Source organism: Rutilus rutilus, assembly GCF_951802725.1.
Source record: "Rutilus rutilus genome assembly, chromosome: 9".
Taxonomy (NCBI): domain Eukaryota; kingdom Metazoa; phylum Chordata; class Actinopteri; order Cypriniformes; family Leuciscidae; genus Rutilus; species Rutilus rutilus.
Genome location: NC_140223.1, coordinates 26,435,213 through 26,457,636, shown reverse-complemented (window position 1 = coordinate 26,457,636; position 22,424 = coordinate 26,435,213). Strand labels below are relative to the sequence as shown.

At 36.4% G+C, this 22,424-nt stretch overlaps 2 protein-coding genes across 2 annotated transcripts in view; both read left to right on the top strand.

The window, feature by feature from the left end:
* Positions 1 to 1,903: 1,903 nt before the first annotated feature.
* sostdc1a (sclerostin domain containing 1a) lies at positions 1,904 to 5,385 on the top strand. The gene is made up of 2 exons (XM_084419859.1): positions 1,904 to 2,332; positions 4,076 to 5,385. The coding sequence occupies exons 1-2, from the start codon at positions 2,137 to 2,139 to the stop codon at positions 4,468 to 4,470; spliced, it is 591 nt and encodes a 196-aa protein (XP_084275985.1). The 5' UTR covers positions 1,904 to 2,136; the 3' UTR covers positions 4,471 to 5,385.
* Positions 5,386 to 6,609: 1,224 nt separating this feature from the next.
* crppa (CDP-L-ribitol pyrophosphorylase A) overlaps positions 6,610 to 22,424 on the top strand; it is a 27,549-nt gene continuing 11,734 nt past the window's right edge. Inside the window, exons 1-9 of the mRNA XM_084418025.1 lie at positions 6,610 to 7,030; positions 7,810 to 8,083; positions 10,023 to 10,172; positions 13,160 to 13,264; positions 13,697 to 13,742; positions 15,187 to 15,275; positions 17,168 to 17,248; positions 18,241 to 18,333; positions 20,204 to 20,335. Coding sequence (XP_084274151.1) covers positions 6,798 to 7,030; positions 7,810 to 8,083; positions 10,023 to 10,172; positions 13,160 to 13,264; positions 13,697 to 13,742; positions 15,187 to 15,275; positions 17,168 to 17,248; positions 18,241 to 18,333; positions 20,204 to 20,335 — 1,203 coding nt within the window. The 5' untranslated portion in view covers positions 6,610 to 6,797. The remainder of the gene's footprint in view (positions 7,031 to 7,809; positions 8,084 to 10,022; positions 10,173 to 13,159; positions 13,265 to 13,696; positions 13,743 to 15,186; positions 15,276 to 17,167; positions 17,249 to 18,240; positions 18,334 to 20,203; positions 20,336 to 22,424) is intronic.

Genomic DNA, 22,424 nt, shown 5'->3' with positions numbered 1-22,424 from the left:
CTGAGAGTGTGGAGGTCCTGCTTGTTCTTCAGCTCTGTCACCGTCTCCTCTAGACACTTCACACGCAGACAGGCCAGGTGTCTCAGTGCCTTTTAGTGCATGTGTGTGTGTGTGTGTGTGTGCATGGCAGACAGAAACAAGGGGAGTTACAATAACACATGCAAACTAACATCTCTGACCTGAAATGGGGAAAATGTTGTTGTTTTGCAGGTAAAGTTCTGTCAAACTGCAGTTAAATGGCGCTTTGGAAACCCCTTGGATCTGCCCCCTTGCTCTTGAACATAATTGAAAGCTTTAAAAACTAGTAATCACACTAAAGAGTCAGGCAATCTCCTAGCCTTGTTATTGTTGAGCTACACACATCTCAGCATGGAGAAACTTAACCAGGAACATAACTCAACCCTCTTATAGTGGATGGGAAATGAAAGAGAAATATGAAAAGGGAAATATAATATATAAACATGTTCGATGATTTTCTGTCTACATCTCATGCTATTTATAGGCTATTTGATAGGTGGGTCAAATCGGTGTCACGCTTAATCACACATTATGGTAAATGATCTTGATTGTCCTGTGATTTTCCCAGAAATCAATCGATGACCAATCATAGCTCAGCAATTCTGAGCGCGCGCGCGCACCCCTAACAGCACAGGAAACGCGCACGCTGACAGCGTCATGGGAACTTTAAAGCACAATTTAGTTGTCTAGGGTGACATTTTCAAACCTTTGGCTGCTTTTCTTGTCTTTGCTTGTCCATGAGGTGGCAGGCCTTTCCTTTCAAATGTTGTTAAGCCTCCACCACGCGAAGCACAAGTTTATGGTCTATTTGCGTTTGCATGTTTTCATCATAATAAATGGTTGTTATGGCTATTAGAATAATAGGCTATGCAAATTCAGGTAGAGGTATGTCTTTTCTTAACTCTTAATTATTTAATTAGACGGCCAAAAAGTGGAGATCATTTTATTTGTATTATTATTATAAAATATATCTATCTATCGTTATTTCATTAAAGACCAGTGATCATACTACAGTTTTAAATGTTTTTCATCTGTTTATCATCTGTCAATTTTAAATAAATCAATTAAATAATAAAAATGAAAACTAAAACCAGATTAACCATTTCATTATAGAGAACTGTACGCAAAATGTGTAACAAAATTGAAAATGAAATATATATATTTTTTATTATTATTATTATTTTTACTGTGACTAACGCATCATCCTTGTCAAATTGAAAAATAAAATGCATTTGCTGATTGGAATTTTCATTTTCACTACAATCTCGAGGCAAGACTGCATATATTAAAATGAAAAGGCAAACAGTTTTTACAAATATTTTTATTAATGCTCACGCAATAATAGTGACACAATTCAAATGTAAAGTGTAAAATGTAACTTTTTGTAAAATGTAAAATGCAAAAAAAAAAAAAAAAAGTTTCATTTTATTTCCTATTTTATTTCACAGTTTTCATTTTCAAAGTCAACCTGTATGCTAAATATTAATGAGTGGCTTTCCATAGAAATAGTGTCTACCTAGCATTAGCCTTCAGCAGTATTCAATAAGCAATAGCTAGTTTATCAATCAATCAGTCAAACAATTAATCAGTCAATCAAACGTATAATCTTTACCACAGGGAAAGTAGTTTTCACCTCATTTTCAATAAACAGATCGAATCAACTTGCCAAACAGATTATTGTTGATTAATTGCTGTTTAAATGAGGAAATAGTGTTTTCTCAGTCACTTTTCCTAGGCTAATTTCACAGTGTGGGCAGATTGCTTGCAACACTCTTTAAAAAAAATCCATGCACAGAGTTTGCTTACATAAAGTGTTGAGTGTTTAACAGCACAAACATCTCTAAGTGAATTAGGGGCTCTCGGGGAGTCCAGTAACCATTCATTTGACTCCAGATGTTGGAGCACCTCACAGGGTCGAGTGTTTGACTGGGTGTGGTTTAAGAGGAGAGACGCTTGTTTTATCATTCCGCTCACCTGAGCCTTTGCCAAATCTGGAGGCGGGAGCGTGTATATATAGCCTACACTGACTGTATATATAACCCAAGACATGATAGTGAGTGAGAATCACTCAGATTCCAGGAGCATCTCTCCACTGGCTGCGGGTTATTTCACATCACCATGTATATAAACGCACCCGAATCGTGCAATTTCATGTTTTTATTTTGCTTCTTCATAAGGAGTGGTCTGACTTTGAAGAATGATGCTACGGAGATTTTCTACTCTCATGTGGTCAGTCCCGTTGAGGATACTCAGAGCAACGCGTCTCTGAATCGCGCGCGCACCGGTGGAAGAGGCTTCACAACGCACGAGAGAGGTGAGCGCACGCGCCTCGCTGCACATCACACTTGGTTTTAGTGGTTATTCATTTAACCGCAGCTTTTCTTTTTAAGAAATGGTGTTTAAAGAGATTGTTCTGATGTTCCATTCAGAATTAACTTTTTACAACAAACCAGTTTTAGTGACATTTCTCTATGGAATGTGACAGTTAAGGTTGACCTAGAGAAATGCATTTTAAATCTTCATTTGGTAGCAGGCTAGCAGCAATAGGTACACTGAAAGAAATTGTAACCTTAAAACCTATTGTAACCTATTGTTTTATGTCATCAACCTAGCCTACATTAATTTTAGACCACCACCAAAACTATTTTTCATGGGTTAAATTAGGTAGAAATAGCTCTTCAAGATATACATTTCAGGTTACTATTGAAATATTGTCCCATTATGAATTTAAAGTCAGCTAAACTCAATTTAAATGAATTTTAAATAAATGTTTCAAACCTAAAAAAATGGCTATATCATATATTTAGGCTAATATATATCCAGTGTTTTGCACATAGACTGATTTACTTTTACATTACTTTGTCTTTGATCATGTGAACTAAATATTCTCATATTTGTTTGCTCATGCGTAGTCCTAAAAAATAGAAAGTAAACAGACTTCTTCAGAAGTTTATGACTGAAAGTACATTTTTGTATAGACATATACTTTATACCTTGCCCATCTTCCACCGTTGTCGCCCAAAAGATATTTTAGTTAACGCATGCTGACCCAGTGGGGCGCATGTTGTCACACAATATAGGGTAAGTTGTCACAGTGAAACCCAACATTAAACAGCCTATTATAGACAACATGTAAACAGTAATGCTATTTATTAATATATACAATCAATAGTTTCTCTACATTTTAAGGGGGAAAGTTATCCATGCCTTTTAGGGTTATATATCTTATTACATAGTCTCTTGGCTCACATCCACACCGGGCAGAAGAGATACAACAATGTGTGCTGAGCGAATCCTGTCAGAGTGGAGGTGCAGCTCAGTTTTTCAGTTAGTCTCCAGGGGGAACCCTGTTTATTTTCAACGACCGTAACTTGAAGTGGAGAGGATGGAAATGTCCCTCCGATCCCCATTCATCACCCCCTGTCAGCTGTCACGGAGAGAGGGGGGGGTACATTGTAACTGTGGTGTGTTGCTGCTGTGTGAATGGATTCTGGCTTGGGTTACACTGACAAGAGGCACTGCTCTGAGGCAGAACAATGCTGACAGTATAGCCAGCAGCACCGGCGAAATCTGACAATAAGAGGCTCAGGGCCGTCATTCATCTGTACATTAAGCCATTTCCGCTCAGTTCAGAAATGGGTTGAAATAAGGCAAACAAAGCATATCATCCACACAACTGTTGTTTATGTCTGCTCACAAACCATGAAGGAACACTTTAGAACAACACCAATCCTACATCCTGAAGTCTATCTTCATTGATCTTTAAAGATTTAGAGAGTATCTTTAATCAAAATAACTTCCCCTGCCTATTGCAATGACATCTCTTCTTTTCTCGGATGACGTGTTTACTGACGTGAGGGCGGGACAACCTGTCACTCACATGAGATCGACCAATAGCAAACCACAACCATCCAATCAGTTCCCGGTGGACAAAATGAAGTCCCGCCCTACATTGTTTCTTGTTTGAGAAGCTGTTTCACTTGGATATGTCACAATAGGGAAGAAAAGACTTGCGTTTCATGCCGACTTTATGTTCTTTTTTCACTTTGTGTTACAGAACGAGTCCCAGTCGGCTGCAGAGAGCTGCGATCCACCAAGTACATCTCAGACGGCCAGTGCACCAGCATTAACCCCGTTAAAGAACTGGTGTGCACGGGACAGTGTCTTCCTGCTCAGATGCTGCCCAACTGGATCGGTGGATACAATAGGAAGTTCTGGAACCGCCGAAACAGTCAGGACTGGCGCTGCGTTAACGACAAGACCCGGACCCAACGGATTCAGCTGCAGTGCCAGGATGGCAGCAGCAGGACCTACAAGATCACAGTGGTGACCTCCTGCAAATGCAAAAGATACACACGGCAGCACAACGAATCGGGAGTCAAGTCTGAGGGATACGCTCATACCCAGTTAAAAAAGCAAAAAAAAAAAGGGGGCACTGGGACGGAAAGCTAAACGAGTCTCTGCTCAGACTGAGCTACTAGATTTTGCCATTTAAATGAACTCAGTATGAACGAGAGAGCTTGTGACGTCAGCTCACAAGAGCACTGAACTTTCTTCGTGCTGCCTTTGTGAGCAAGTGCAGGGCTCTGAGTTCACTGTGAAACTGTGCAGTCTTTGGAAGCAGGAGAAAAAAAGACTAAACCTCATCACCAACTTAATCACAATCAACTTGCAGCCCACGTGACCCTGTGTCGAAAGAGATGGACAATGACAAATGCATATTGCATTACAAAAATTAGAAACATGCCTGTGATTCTAACAGTTTTTGTCATCACTGACTGACATGTGTGGTAATCACTTGCTGTAGTATATACTTTAGGGCCTGGTTTCACAGACAGGGTTTAGATTAAGCCAGGATTAGGCCTTAGTTCAATTAGGACATTTAAGTACCTTTTATAAACGTGCCTTAGAAAAAAACAAAAACATTACTGGTGTGCATATTGAGACAAAACAATTGCACCGGCATATTATAAGATATGTCAGTGCAAGTTGCTTTTAGTTAAAACAGTTCAAACATGCATTTTAGACTGGGACTGGATTTAAGCCTTGTCTGTGAAACTGGGGGTATGTCTTTGTGTTCAGCAACAATAAGAGCAATTCTCAAACTCGAGAAATGCATAGCTACATGTAAATTAAATGTCTGTACATATACATATGCATTTGTTTGTGTAATTAATTGTTTTGCAGGACCTTTTTGTGTTAGAAAAATACAGTATTGTGGCGTACAGTATAAGCTGATGTAATATATTTTGCCTCGACTTTGAAACATGTTTAGTTTGTGCAAGCATTATTCAGACAAGATATTGCACTAGTGACAATGCTCATATTGGCTATTATGGTGTAAAAGCATTAAATTGAAACCATCTGAAAATGTCTCAGTATAATAATTTTGATCTCTGGATGAGGTGACACATTATCAACTTCTATTATGCCTATTAACTGAACTATAATAGTCCATTAATTCAATACATGTTTGAATTAATGGACCAATGTACCACCAACATGCTTACTGAGGAAACTGAGGAACAGGTGACAAAATCCATTCTAAAAATAGTGAAAATTATAAATAATAGTAATTAAGAATAACATTTCATGTGCCTCTTTCATGTGCAAATAAAGACAAGGCAGGGTGAACAGAGAAGATTTAACAATTTACATAAATACTAGCTGCCAATCATTAGCAGCCAATCATCAGACTCTATGACAATTTTAAATTAACTTTCAAAACAAGTTAGTAGGCCTATCTATTTTTTTTTATCTTTGTTATGAGTGAATTATTAACAGTATTTTGTTACTAGTTATTATTTTTAGTTTAGTTCTTTTTCAATAGTGACCAGAGTAGGCAATAAATTCATTACGTACTACCAGTGTTGGGGGTAACGCATTACAAGTAACTTGAGTTACGTAATCAGATTACTTTTTAAAGTAACGAGTAAAGTATTTAAAATAACATATTATTTTTAAATTTACAACTAAATATCTGACTTACTTTTTCTAATAAGTAACACAAGTTACTTTGTTTTACCATTTATTGACCTTCCCATATATTGAAATTTGCATTTCCTTCAGCCAGAGTCTTTTTCATTTCACATTTGGTGTGAAAGGGCCTTTACATTTGCCAAAAATATAACTTTTTAAAATGAAAATACTAAACAAGCAAGCCCAGCCCAGGTGTGAAAAAGTAACGCAAAAGTAACGTAACAAAGTACTTTCCATAAAAGTAACTAAGTAACGTAATTAGTTGTAACAATATTGTAACGCACTACTTAAAAAAAAAAAACTTCCCCCAACACTGCTTACTACTTTTTATTCTTTATTTAACTGTAAGTAACTATTCAAATTTAGTTTTCCAAGTATTAATCGAATAGACACTAGTACAAAAATTAAAAATATATAGTAACACGTTATTACGTGTTTTAATGTGAACTAGGCTATAGCCTATTTAAAGTCATTCTGACTAGTCATAACATAAAATAGCCTAAAAAGTGACAAAAGGAATGTTATTGTCATGTAAAAAATGTTGACCAATTGTGCATGTATTTTGATTCGGAATAAAATGTTAATACAGATTGAATATGCTACAATGAAATCAGTTCACAGCAGTCTCATGATGAGTGGATGAAAGGCTCAGTCTGATGTTGAGGACCCGCGGGAGAGCGGCAACATTACTGCCGCGAAACACAGCCCAAACCCCGCTAACCACCCGCCCATAGAATGCAGAATACCGGTTAACAGGTTCTTTCGTGAATAAGTGAGGAACTTATTAAAACGTTGGAGAAATGCAGCAAGAGCGCTGTTCTTCCTCCGACAGGCCTCTGGATCCCCGCTGTATGCTCACACGCGACGCCGAGGGGAGCGAGGACCGGCTCGGCCGTGCGGCGGTGGATTTCCCGGTAGCTGTAGTTCTGCCCGCCGGAGGCTCCGGAGAGAGGATGGGACTGCCCACACCGAAACAATTCTGCACCATTCTTAACAGACCTCTGATAAGCTACACGATTCAAGCCTTTGAGAGGTGAGACTGGTCATTCCGTGTCTCCGTGAGCACACGAAACTGATTTTATTAACTTAAATACTTGACATGTTGTTTGTTTTTAGCAGTTGAAAACAGCATAACAATAAATCATTATGCCTGTCACAATTACGTCCATTAGTTTGACAATAGGACTTTTTTTCCTCCCAAGTAAACAGGCAGCAGAGCAGTCCAAGGACACCTAACGTTACTGCATGTAGACGTTATATTCTGTCTATGCATGTAGATCGTGGCCAGAACAGCCTTTGCAATCCTTATTAAGAACATCTGCAGATGCTGCAGAACTTGGGAAAGGCTAAAAGCACTTGACATTGACTTGGCATATTTAATAAATTGCACTGTGTTGTAAAAGTTAGCTGTGAGTTTCATATTTAAAAAGCTGTCACTTCAATTTTCAAGGACAAAAGCAACAACTTAGAGCTGCTGTAATTCATTTTTTGGGGGGGAATATTACATTTAAACGTCCAGACTATATGACATATATCACCTTAAAAAGCAGCTTAAGATATTAAATTACAGTTGTCTCTGTCCCGTTTTTCCATACCCTGTAGTATGCAAAAAACAGCACGGCAAAAGATTAGCATGTTAGAATGTAGTACTCATAGGCTATTTATAAAAGAAATACTAAAATAGCACTGCTTACAGCAGCATAACATACAGTTTGTTCCCTGTCTTACTCCATTGTCACAGCGATTATGTTGTTTTGTCTTTTTTTAAAAACTAGACAAATGAAACCTGTTCTATCTGTATTTTCTTGACAGATTATCATGGATTGGAACTGTTGTCGTTGTGGTTGCTAAGGAGAATCATGACTTGATGCTGAATGTTGTCCAGAAATTTAATCACACAAAGGTAAAAGTAGTCCACGGGGGAACCACCAGACACAGGTCCATCTTCAACGGACTTCAGGCCTTCAGTAACACTACTGACTCATTGACGCCTAAACCGAAAGTGGTCATCATCCATGATGCCGTACGTCCCTTTGTGGAAGAAGATCTTCTGCTGAAAATCACCCTAGCCGCTAAAGAGCAAGGGGTTTGTTTTCTCTTCTTTATCCATATTGTGTTACAAAACAGGGCATTTTTATTTTGTTAACATGATGAACAGTGTGGTTGGAGCTTTTTTTAAATATATATTATCAATGCTTTCCAATCTAGTTTAGTAGTTTTGGATTAACAGTGGTTTGAAAACCAAAAAATAAATAAAAGATGTTAATCTTTGCCCAAAATATAACTATTCTACAGTATAAACAACCCCAACATGAAGTAAATTATACAAAAGTTAATTCACTCCCTGAAATGTTTGCGGTGATGAATGTCTTCACTATCTGAACACTCCCCTCATAATCTGCTGTGCCACGGTCCAAATGCCTGTCAAATTTATGGACTGAGTGAAAGTCAGTTCACCTTAAGCTGTTGAAGGAGAATTCCTGATGCAGGCTTCAGAGATACATGCGTCTGACTGAGAAGCTGTTATATAATAAATATGAAAAAACTCCTTATGTCACAGAAGAAGAATCCCCTACCTACAGAATATTCCACCCTTCCAAGGTAAACATATTAAAACTGGGAACAGAATAACTCGACAGAAGACGGAAGTTCTGCTTCCTTTGTGGTTTGACCGCATTGCATAAAGCCCAATGAAATCTGTGTTATTTTTTCCAAAATTCCCCTTTTTTTTCATAATTTTTTTTTTTTTGCGCTCAGATTTTATGGTTAAATTAAATATTAGTAATAAAAAAGCATGTATAATTGATGAAATGTATACAATTGAATAATTAATCAATTTGTTCGTTTAACAAAAAATACCTTTATCATTTAATTAAAAAAAATTCATCATAAATTGTGGCAAGCAAATGGAGGCATAAAACATTACCAATTTATTCAATCTTTTTAGGTGTAATCAAATGAACAAATAAACAATTCCTTTTATTTCTGCTGCACAACAGAGGTTTACTGTTAAAATGTAAACAAATAAGAAAAATAGTTTGATTATTCCATTTTATTATTATTATCATTATTAATATATTACTTTGAGAGGTGCATTCTTTTCAATAGAAATATATTTTTGTCACAATTCCTTCAAATTAAACCAGACTTTTATTTGGATTTCAAAAGTTGTGAAGATTTTTGAGTTTATGTGTACAATATATGATGTGATGTGTTAAGTAGCTTTTATAAACGTGCGTTAGAAAGAATCATTGCTGGTGTGTATCTTGAGACAAAACAATGGCAGTGACATATTTTAAGATATGTCAGTGCAAGTTGCTTTCAGTTAAAACAGTTCAAACATGCATTTTAGTCTGGGACTAGGCTTAGCCCTGTCAGTGAAACCAGGGAATTGTGATTTTATTAAGTGTACAGCCCATACAAAAATGTGTACGTCGTTTTCGGCATTGCGGAAATCAATAATATTTCACAATACTACCCCTATATGATAAATATGTTAAAACTCCAAAAAGAGAATCTCTTTTAATATCTGTAACTCTTTAGATATGCGACAGAACATGAATCCCCTACCTACAGAATATTCCGTCCCTCCAAGGTAAACACATTGAAATCTGTATCAGGAACAGAATAATTCAGCAGAAGACGAGAAATCCTGCTTCATTTGTGGTCTGACTGCATTGCGGGCTGTTCCAATGTCCATAAATCACTAAGATAAACATATTGTTGACACCTCTCAGCACTACTCCTTACAGCATGAAACCGGATAAGATGTTTTAGCAATGTTTTTGCTGGCTTTGATACGTGAGGTTCAGGATTTCTGTGATTTTTCTTTTAAATCTCCCCTCCAAGGCTATGACTGGGGCTGAAAAGCAAAACCCAGATGTTTATGAAACGCTCATAAGAATACGAGAAGGATAGTGATTCATTGCCCGACCCAAATGCACCATTGTTTAGTAACCAATAAACAGATTTTCACAAGGCATGTTTTTAATTGTCCTGTTGTCCACCTTTCTTGTTGTTTTCAGGCCTCGGGCACGATACGTCCTCTGGTGTCCACGGTCATTGCAACAACGTCAGAAGGCTACCTGGACCACTCGCTGGAGAGAGCCAAGTACCGAGCCAGTGAAATGCCTCAAGGATTTCTTTATGACATTATTTTCCAGGCCTACCAGCGGGTATGAGCAACCCAGACACTTTTATTGTTTAGCATAAACCTTATTTTCAATGTGCAAAGTACTTTAAGGTTGACTGTCCTCTGATAATGCAAACCTCGGACACCTTGACATCCCCACAGTGACTTTTATTGTAATTTTGGGCATCTCAGTATTTTTTATGTTTTTATATGCATTTGTAATAAAACATATTTTTAGATATTTATTCTTTTTTATGTATGCACTGCTGATGTTTTTCAAACCCAATTTTCTATGAGACTCTTAAATCTTAATTTTTTTTTTTTTTTACATAATTTTTTTTTTAAATGGATTTTTTATAATATCAAATATTTATATAAATAATTATATTATAATTTATTTTAGATTTATCTACCGCTTGTTGCTTTTTGAATCTCAATATGATATTCTTCCACCTTAATATTTGTTGATATATATATTTATTTATTTATTTATTTAATAAATATTTTATAATATAAAATATGTATAAGTGATATAACTAACTATTTTACATATTTATTATTTATGTTAGATTTATGGACTGCTCATAAATCTCTCTTTTTCTTTTTTTTTTACATTTTTATTAAATAAATATTTTATAATATACATATAGAAATAGTTATTAATTTTATTATATGTATTATATTTATGTACTGCTCATTGAGTTTTGATCCCAATATTCTTTGTGACCTCTTTTAATGTAGTATCCAGTGCATTTGGCACTTACTACAGCAATTACCTCACGGTGACAAAGAAACTCTCAGTGGTGAAATCTTGGAGCAATACGCCTCTTTTGTTCATTGTACCTGAGATTTGCATAAATCCACAGTACCTTCTGCTCTAAGGCACATTGACTTGAGTATTATTTTTATTCCCATGGTAATGTGTTGTGTCAGAAGAATAAATCATAATGGTTTACTCTGGCCAAGGTTACATAGCTGACTGCAAAATGACAGTATCTCATCTCAAGATCAACTCAAACAATGCTTTAACAGAAATGTTAACTAAAGTTTCTCATGGAGGCGGAGTGTATTTTACCTTGTTTATTGCTGTAGGACTTTGTAATCTTTGGATTCGATTAAGCCTTTGGTAATTTTCAAACTTCCGACAACAGTAACAGATAGAAATGTTGAAGCATTGGGATTTATAGGGCTTCTGAGAGGACCGAATTTTTTTGCTCCTGGAAAACTTTGATTTCACAGTCCTGTTGTTTTTGGCTGTGATATCGAACATTAGCGTGAGTTTTCTGTGTCAAGTCGCAGCTGTCCGTCCTCAATTAATTCTAAATAAAGATAAAACCATGACATAGAGAAATACAGCGGATGAGGCAATCTGAAGAATGGGTAATATCAAGCCCGCTTGGGTGTTACCTGATACCCCGGCTCTTCTGGGGCTTTTCTTCTCCAACCCCAACAGTGAAGGGTCTGCGAAGATTTATACGCTTCTCCTTGCTTTTTGAACCCACTTTTCTATGAGACTCTGCCACCACGTGACATAAGACAGTCCATACTTCTTTTTTTTAATGTAGTATTCAGCGCGTTTGACGCTTTTTACAATGGAGGTTATTTCAGGTGGGTGTTTTGAGCGAGGGTTTTTGGATGTAGCCAACGGCCATGTGTCAAAACCCTCTCTCTGGTAGCCTCAAAATGACTGATGCCATTTCAGCATGCCATCTCATTGAGTCTCAGAGAGCTTGAGCTTCACAAAAGAAGAGACATCCAACCCCGTGAGGGTCTGGCTGTGTGTTGATGAAAAGAGGGGGGAAAAAATGCCAAAGGTTAAATGATTGCAGGACTTTCTCCTTTAATTTGCCTTGAAATCACAGAGCCCTGTAAGCGAAGCTCTCCCCTCCACCCAGGATGAAATATCGCTGTAGATATTGCCCCCCTAACGTCTCGGGTGGCATGATTTAGGTTGTGTAATCTAACCGCTGTCTTAGAGCGATTCGCTTCAAGGACTCTATTCAGCTTTTTCAATGTGTTACTGGTCCAGAATCAGGGACAATTTTTTTTTTTTTATACAAAAATTTCACGTGCCTTCATGCATTTCTGTAAGAGACAGTCTTTCCTGAAAAGTTAATTCCTACACACGTGTTTGACTGAAGGTTTGTATTCTTCTGATTTACGTCATCAGTAACTTCACACGGCAAAAAAATGCTTTTCTTCCCCTGTATTTCTCGTTTTCCAGGTCGAATATCTAAACATTCTTAAATCAAGATACAAATACTTGAGAAGCAAGAATTCTTGTTTTCTGAAAAATATATCAAAAATAAATACATTTTTAAATTAGGTTTATTTTTCTTACCACACTGGCAGAAATGTTTTTCTTTAAGCTTAAAGTCACAAAATATTAATGAAATTATAGATTTTTGTTGTTAAAACAAGACTTCTCAAGACTAATTTTGCTTCTCAAGTAAATTTATGTTGATTTAAGAATTTGTTGGTATTTGTACTGGAAAACAAGACAAAAAACTTTTATTTTATTATTTTAATTTGTTTAATTTTATTTCAAGAAAACTTATTGACCCAATCAGATCAGGTTTTGTTATTATTTTATTATTTTATTTAAAGAAAATTATTGACCTTGCACTGCTTTTTTGTAACAAAATACTTAGTTAAATGCTGCTGTTTGTCACTGTTTCTATCAAGTAAATATATCTTGATTTAAGAATGTTTAGATATTTGTACTGGAAACCAAGACAAAAATACTCAGGAAGAAGATCTTTTTTTGCAGTGCACTTTTGTTTTATTTTATTTTATTTCAAGAATAATTATCTACCTTGCATTGTTTTTTTTGTTAGCAAAATATTTAGTTAAATGCTACTGTTTGTCAATGTTTTCATCAAGCTTCTCAAGTCTTGATTTAAGAATGTTTAGATATTTGTACTGGAAAACAAGGCAAACATACTGAGGAAGATAATCATTTTTTGCAGTGCAGCATTTATCAAACTGAAGGGCTTCTTGATTCATTTTGTCCTGATTGCTTCTTTGCAGTGCAGTGAATTTGACTTTGAGTTTGGCACGGAGTGCCTACATTTGGCCCTGCAGTACTGCAGCACGAATGCAAAGCTCATAGAGGGACCACCGACTCTGTGGAAAGTAAGGAACAAAAAATATGACTTTATTGCTGTCATGCATATAGAATTTATGCCATAAATAGTGGGTCCAAAAGTCTGAGACTGCATTGAAATTGTTTTCGGTTTAAATTTTTTCCCCATTTAAACCTGGAAAAAAGATTCTACAAATTCATTTATATTTTTTTGTTTCTACTTCTTGTACTGATAGTCCACTGTAATTAAACAGTTTGTGTTCAGTCAGCAAAATGAAAAGTGGAATCATAATCATAGTGTTCTCAGACTTTTTTGACCTCACTGTATACATACTGGAACAAACCGTAAATCATTCCTAACAATGTGTACGACCACAAAACTAATATGCAGTCATATTTGGCACATTTCTACCAAGCACAAACAGTTATTTTTGCCCAGTCCGTTAATGTGATGTTTTATAACACTTGTTTCTCTTTTGCAGGTAACATACAAGCGAGATCTAGCAGCTGCGGAGGCTATTATTAAAGGTATTGTATTTAAGTTGTGCAATAAAGAAAACAATATTTCACAGGCCACTGATTTTAGTCATTGCTGGGAACACAATAATGCCATTCAGTGTTGTTATTGCAGAGTTGATCTTGTTTGATTATACATTTGAACTGGGCAAGTCAAAATAGGTTGTTTTCCACAGTTAGAGACAGCATTGGGCAAAAACAAACTGTTAGTAAATTGTATGTAAATATACAAAAAGAGACTGTGAACCACAGAAGCAAACCGCCATTTCAAGATGTCTACATGCCGTCTTTTTTATATACAAACAGTCTTTTTAAGAGGAATTACAAAAGTGACCTATTATGACCTGTAAGATATGAGCTGACCAAGAAGGGGGCCAGTTCTCTAGTTTGGACAGAAATCAAAGAAGTGGACAAAACTTTTTATTTTGCCATTAAAAACAGTATGTGGTGGTTCAATTGTATTGGTGGTTCAAATGTTTCCATGCACTCAGGTAATAAGATTATGACCCGTCTATTCAATCAGTGCATTAAGCTGCTGTTGGCTTGTAACCCATTTCCATAATGTCAACCTAAGTGGAATAAAACAACAAATTGCCTAAAATGTTTTAAACTTGGCTGAGTATTGGGCCACTTAGCCCCGTCTGATGTCTGTCTTTACAATAAAGTATCCCTTTGGCTGTATTTAAAGTTTCCTTTTGCCTAGTCCACTATATCCCTGTTTTTACCTTTGGAGAAACGTCGGGAAAAAGCCATTTATCCTTGAGTTTGACTGCCAGGATTGTTACTAAGACCTCTGATTAACTTCGATAGCTTTCAGTATGATAGAAGCTTATGTATTTGAGTCCTGTGCGCTTGAGCTAAATGTTAATATCACATTAAATAAATCCTGTTCCTTAAGGAATTTACTCACAAGAAAGAACACACAGCATTTGTGACCCAGTCAAAAAAAAATTGTTTTTGTTTTATTCTTTTATTCTTTTTTTTATTCTTTTATTTAAAGGAAAGTATTGAATCAATCAAATGAGTTTTGTAGCAAATTCTTGAAATGTTTCTAGTTTTGTTAATTGTCTTTGGTTGAAATTTGTTCAAGTTTAATGCTGTTGCCTAGAACCTCATTGTTTTTGTTCCAGATAAATACTACTTATATTGTAAAAGTAAACTATATTATTTTATAGTCGTATTTAAGATATTTTAGATAAGACCCCTGTCCTCCTAAATAGCATCAATATTTTGAACTTGAGGTTTAGCTGACCAACACTTTCACCCCTGGTTTCACAGAAAAGGCTAAATCTTGTCCCAGACTAAAAGCTTCAGAGTAGCATTTCCAACAACACTGGGTTACAAACAAGGTTAACTTAGAGTGACTAAGATTAAATCAAAATATACTCCGTTTGGCAATGCTCTTGTACTTTCTTATCTGTTTAGTCTTGAAACCTTCTTTTTATTTTCCCTTCAGAGACTCTTTCGATGTCAGCGTGTATCATCGCAGGATCTGAAGCAGAAGCCGCCGAGTTGGCCAAAACGCTTCAGAAAAATCTGAACATGGTATGTTGAAGATGTCATCCCTCTTCTTACGGTTTAGGTAATATTTGCTTTGGAATGAATTGAGTATTAAGATGTTTAAATATATCTATCTCCATCCCGACTCCTTTTACCCCAATTTCCTACCCTCCGCCACCCCCCCCCCCCAGAACCAAGCATAAGGAGTCACAGATGGCTTGAGCAATAATCGAGCCGTACCGTTAGATGTAATTGCTGAAATGGATAAGGTGTCTTGTACAAGTGTGACCACCTTCCCACTTATTCCACTTTGATTTTTGGAGCCGGTCCAGCTTGAGACATGTCTTCGCATTGTAGCTCTCGCGGTAGGAGATCCATCTTCCAGTGCACTGACAAAAAGGAAATATGATGTGTTTCATTCGGGCTCCATGCAATGGAAGACCATCCTCCTTTGTAGCCATTCCAAGTTCTTCATCAAGCACATGTCCTCCTCTTGATAATGTTGCGAACATGAGAGCACCCAGCGTCCCGTACGGTTGATTGGTTCCAGACGTTGCCGCTCCCCCAGGTGCCGGCCGGGGTCAGTTCTCCCGAGCTGTTCCTACGGCTCGAGGGAGATGAAAGAAAAGCAGGAGATTTGAATTTGTCCCAGTGCCATTTGGTAAATATAATCCCCATTACAGTGTCTCCATTACAGCGATGTGGAACTCGAGTTGAGCCCGTTCCAGGCATATGCAGGTGGTACGATTGGCCCTGGCCTACGTGTTTTGGTTATAAAGGACAACAGAGAGTGATAAGATGATCCTTTTAGCGAGATGTAATAATTACACCCGTGTATGCTGCAGATAAGAACTGGAACGGGTTGCCGTCTACTTTCATCAAAGGCTCATGTTCACTAGGGGCGAACACTTTTTGCTTGGAAATGGAGGATTAAAGTCTGAATCCGTGCGCCATAAGGTGCAGATCTCGAACGTGACGTTTCGTATGTGACTGAGAGTGATATTCACATTCCTCAGCTGTGGTAATTCAAGATAATTTAGAGCTGAGAGCATGCAGGTAGTGTATATATCATCTTAAGCCACATAAGTAAATCTCACACGAAAATGTCCACTTTAAATCCATCAGAGACTATAAAATTCCATTGACTACATGTAATCCTGGCATTTCAGTGATACTGCATAACTCTTGGCTGTAATGTATTCCTACGTCAACCTCGGATTAAAGCACAACATGAGCCGACATGATTCCCAACACGTAACTGCGGTTAAAATTGAACTCCTTGCCTGGTAAAAACACATTTCTCTTTTTGATTAGTTCACAAATCCCTAAGAGTGATCAGAAATGTCAATTGATTGTAAATGCGTGGAAATGAAAGCATTACCAGAATTTTTGCGTGACCTATAACGCCTAATGAGGCGTATGGCTTGTTGAAACTGATTTTTTTTGGTTTTGGTCATTATGAAGCGCTTATTCTTGGTCTGCCACCATTCGAATAACCTGTGAACAGCATTCGTGTGGGCTCAACAGCCCGACCTGCTTCAGATGTCGATATGATCTCGTAAATCCACAGCTCGGAGCAAACTGGTTTTCGTTTAAAGCCGCGGTTGGTTATCTTTCAAGAGCGAATAAGTCCCTGCATGTGTTTCCAATTCATATTCCATTTCATATTTCCAATTTTCTCTTCAAGGCCGGGTCCGTGCCAAACACTTCTGTTTATTTCTGTTTATTTCATCTCTGTACAAGATATTCAACAAGGCCAGGGACAGGATATGATTTGATATGAGGACTATGATATGATTGCATATGTAGAGCATCTGTGGTTGTGTTGCTTTTTACGAAAAGGGATGATACATTAGATATTAATAAATAATATTTTTTTCTTCTGTCTGCCCTGATTGCGATATTGCTTGTTTTATTGAATTTTCTCTTTTTCACAGATTGAGACAGACGTCATATCATGTGCAAAGGAGAGTAACACGGAGTACCTGTCTAAAACCCAAAACTTCATTTACATATCTGTACGTCAACGGTAGACGCATGCACAAGTAATTTCACATTAAACTCAGCATTAATCAAAATTTAATTTCTTATTGCATGTAACTGGTCTTATTTTGAATGATTCATCTGTTAATATTATTCAGAACTTGATCTCCCTATAAAACAACTTTCCTTTTTTGCTGACATTACTTAGTAAGTCTAGGCTATTGGATAGTGTTGACTAAAAGCCAAACAGCATTTTTGCAAACATGAATTTAGTCTGGATCAACTCTGGTATGTACAGTAAACTACCCTTCAAAAGTTTGAGCTCAGTATGATTTTTGTATGTTTTTGAAAGAAGTCTCTTATGCTCAACAAGGCTGCATTTATTTGATTAAACATACAGGAAAAGCAATATTTTGAAACATTTTTACAATTGAACTGTTTTCTATATTTTTCAAATGTAATTTATCCCTGTGATGCAAAGTTGAATTTTTAGCATTATTTCTCCAGTCTTCAGTGTCACATGATCCTTCAGAAATCATTCTAAGTTGCTGCTCAAAAAACATTTATTATTATTATTAATGATGAAAACAGTTGTGCTGCTTAATATTTTTTTATTCTTTTATAAATACAAAGTTTAAAAAAAAACAGCCTTCATTTGAACTAGAAATCTTTTCTTACATTATAAATGTCTTTACTGTCACTTTTGATACATTTAATGTGTCCTTTCTGAATAAAAATATGAATTTCTTATTGAAATATATTCAACAGTATTGTATGTATTATTATGATTCCGTCAATTCCTGATGGATACATTATATTTCTTGTTTAATTGTGTATAAAAAAAAAAAAATGGAATTGAAATGTTTGGTGTATAACGTAAACCATTTCTAATCAAAACTCATAAGAGTTTCTGTTTAATAAGTCTATTATACATGTTCACAGTAGTATTTAAAGACATAATTTAGAAAATTTAGCCCCCTTAAATTTAGTTTGGTGTGACTAACATGATTTGTCTTTTTTTTTTTAGATGAGTGGATCAAACTTCTCAGGGGTCCTAGAAATGGTGAAACGTTTTGAGGACCTTGGCCACGCTCGTTTATACCCAGTAGTTATTGTTTGGGTAAGTTTCCATACACCCCCATCTAAACAGCCAAGGGGCCAAGCTCTCTTTGTGTTGGGTTTAAATAAAACAATTTGATGTGTTCCTCTGTTATTTTAACCGTAAGTTAAGGTATTTGTGTGTGATTAGACCAAAACATGATCTTATCCAGTTCAAATGCTTTAGGGCAAATTACTTTTAAAAAGTAAAATCAACAAGAGCATCTGATTTTTTTTCTTTTCTTCTGAATCACATTTGCTTGATGGCAGTGTTGAGAGTTGGAAAAACCCTTGATGTTTTGGTTCCTGGTTCTTATCCAGCATTTGTACCTCAAAACATCACTCTCACCCTGATTAATTTCTTAAATGTGTTTCGAAAACACAAAATCTCTGCTCCTGCAGTTCTGAGGGAATCACTGTGGGACCACTGTGGGAATCCATATGTGCTTCCTTTACCATTCCCTCTGAAGCCCTGTTAGATAACCTCTACTCTCCATCATTATGTTTTCACTTGTTGTTAGTGTTTCACAGATGCTTTGCTCTTATCACCACCACAGATGTGATGATATGATAACACATGTGGCTGTGAGAGCGTGTGATTGCGAGTAAAATCTCGAGCCTTGCTTCAAGATTTTTTTAGAAAGAGCTGTTCAGAGGTTTGCTCGACTCTCTTTACGTTTACATTACATTTGTATCCGCTTAACATGCTATTACATTTCCTGTTTGGCTGTCACAGTTACTTTTTTGTGCTTTTGGGGTTTCATAATAGAGTAAACAGCATTTCCCCCATTTCTACAGGCTATGACCTCTGTTAGAAATATGTTTTTCTTTAAGCAATTTGCGAAATGAGCACAGTCTGTTTTATTTGGTGCGTATACATACAAGCCACATCTTCCTGAAATGGTGATGTAAGCGAACGGAAAAATAAACTGCATTAATTTAACGGATCGGTGAATGCTGGGTCAGTTGCAATGGAAACTTTTCGCTCAGAGCTGGTTCTCACTGTTTCGCATGGGAGCCTAACCTGTCTAAATACACAGAGAACTCGTGAGTTTTTTTTTTTTTTTTTAAGAGTACTATGGGGTACTTTTAAAATGATTGTGCCACATATATCATAAGTGTTTTTTAAGAATAGGGAATATTTTATTCAAATAAGTGGCGGGTTAGTATGGGATGATCAATTCCTATATGGATCGTTGTCACTCACTATAGTCAGTAAAGGACTTTTTTAAAATATATTTCTTAATTCCTATAGATCACAGATTCCCAAACCTTTTTGTCAGCCAAACTCCTTTGACCTAAAATATTTACTTGAAATATTTTAAGTTAATATTTCAATAATTTAACAACACATTCTGTGTTCACATTTCTCTGATGTCAGTTAATGTTTACATGACATGCAGGTAAACATATGAAATATTTAATCTTTTTAATAAATGTTTTATTTTATTTATTCTTTTTTGTTTATTCAATTTTAGATTTTAAGTTAACATTGATGCCAGTTAATAGTTACATGACATGTAGTAAATGTTTTATTTTTTAAACTATTTATGTAATTTTAGATTTTAAGTTATTATTTCAATAACTTAACAACACATTCTCATGTTCACATTTCTTTGATGCCAGATAATGGTTACATGGCATGCAGGTAAACATATATAAAAATGCATGTTTTATATATATATTAATAAATGTTTTAGTTTTATTTATTTACTATTATTTAGTTATTTTAGATGTTAGATTTAATTTTAGATTTAATTTTACATTTGTATGATTTAATTAATTATACCTTTCATCAACTCATGAACCCCCTGCCGTTCACGCACAAACCCCCTGTTTGGGAAACCCTGCTTCAAATGAATGCATATGTTTTTTCTTCTTTTTGTTGACAGGTACAGCTGAACATGACGAAGCAGTCCGTCGATAGCCAAAAGACAGATGAGTTAACAGCCTTCATGGGTCTGGCCTCTGAAGTCATACAGGGAAATGTTCTGCTCTATGGAATTGAGATCGATCACTCCAAGGTAATTTTCTTAATGAGATATCGTTCTATCTGTTAAAGATATAGTTCACCCAAAATGTGAAATTATTGCTCTGTTTACAAGCTTTATCTGAGCCTGATCTGGCATGAATAAAAGGTCTTCGAGCATCCAAGAGGAACCTTGTTTCAATGCTTGGTCAGGAGGTCTAAAACGTGTCCTATTGAGAATAATAAAAAATCATCACTATGTATTAGTCATTGTGGGTCCGGAGAAAGAATCTTGCACAGATGTGTCTTACTAGACTCTTTGTAGTGTCAGCACAACTCTGTGTCATGAAGATCGATGTGTGAATTTGCCCCGTCTGTCTGCGGCCCCCATTAAAAACGCTCAGACAGCAGAGGGAGTGGCTGTAATGTGTGTTCGTCATGATAAAATGCTTATTTTTGTGAGATAGTGGAAGTGCAGATAAAGACCAAGCATAAATCACGCTCATAGGTCCCGTAATAATGAGGATAATTCCTCCCAGATGCGCTTATTCATGCTTCACAAAATAGCTGCCAAGACTCGCTTTGTGAGTTCTGACCCGTCCAACTACCTTCATACATGACATAAGGTTTTTTCAATTAGAGGTCGTGCCTCTTAATTCTGTATTTTATCCAGATCGTTTTCGAGATGCAGTGCATGTCGGTGAAACCGTCAGACGTTTTCTGCTGCTAGTCACGCCTGAGGGTTTTTGGATGAGCCAATGGTTAAGTATATAGACTTTCCATTGCCTAATAGTACACTGAATTTATTCCACTGGCATCAGTCATACAGTCAAAATCAAGGTTTGATGATCACCGTTGGGAAACTTTAAAAGGGTTGTATCACAAGCAATTAAGATGAAATAGATTGATGCTTTATGAAAACGTACTGTAAATACTGATTTATGCATAAACTGGTCATAAATCTTATCTGAACTTTAAATGAGGCACAACAATAGACAAATGCAGTCTGCTTAAACATGTTTTTCCAATATGCTACAATTAGAACTGTTGCTCGTTTCACATATAAAGTTGTGTTTCTTAAAGGCACGGTAAGAAATAATGGACAGGTCTGTTTTTCTAAAAAATGTTAAGGGTTGAAGAGTGTCTGTTATGGTGAGCAGCAGTAGATAATCAAAGAGAGTTGTGTGACAATCAAACTAACTTTTAATGATTACCAGAAACAATAAAGCACTACAGGCTTAAACATAAACGCTGCGTCCGAAAGCTTAGGCAGCTGACTCTTTCCCTCGCTGCCTTATCAGGAAATGAGTTTGCAGGCTACGTTTGGCAAATACTTAATTACTACAATAGTAATTTCTAGGTAGTGTTGGAAACTTTATTCCTTCATCGAAGCATAAACCAGGAGGCTTGAGTTGGATCTTTTAAGCAGAAGAAATTCTTTATTGAGATCTTCGCGGCTGTAGTTTTTTCTCAAGACTGATCATAATACAGTATTCATTGTAATTATACTTTTCAAAGAGGGGAGGGATTACATAGAGGTGGAGACTCTGAAAAAAGCATGTAAATGAGTATACAGGTTTAGGTAACACCCTAGACTGAGGGTCTGGCCAATCCTAATTCAATCAGCATAACAGTCTATTGCATTGCTAATCAGCCTAACGATTCAACGTCTGGGCCAGGGGCTCCGAAAGCCATTTGCAGAACAAAAGGTGAGAGTCTCAGTGATCTGACTCATTTAAAACAGGACTGGCAGAAACTGTTGATACCATTATCCTAACCTAACCTTAAAATGCTCAATTCAATGTACTCAACTTTTACTGTTGCAACCTAAATTAAACATTTAATACATTTGTAATACAACAGTAGAAATGACATTAGAAGTGGAAAACGTTGGTCCGAAACATACATTTACACACAAACTGACCACCTTTCAGATGCCATCTTTATTTGTAGCTCAACTTGTGTGATGTCAAAGGCAGTAAAGGATACAGATGAAGGGATCTGAGTCAGGAGACAGGAAGCAAAGCTAACTTTGGATTCGGACGTGGCTTGATGCCTTTCTACCTTGGAATGCATCCTCAGAAGGCAGCATTTTTCAGCTTTCGGATGCAGCCAATTTTAACACTAGACAAGGAACTAAGGAA

Bases quoted from the DNA above. Each gene is read 5' to 3' on its own strand.
- sostdc1a (XM_084419859.1), top strand. From the start codon at position 2,137: ATGTATATAAACGCACCCGAATCGTGCAATTTCATGTTTTTATTTTGC. The intron at 2,333-4,075 runs GTGAGCGCACGC...TTTGTGTTACAG, and splicing joins CTTCACAACGCACGAGAGAG to AACGAGTCCCAGTCGGCTGC.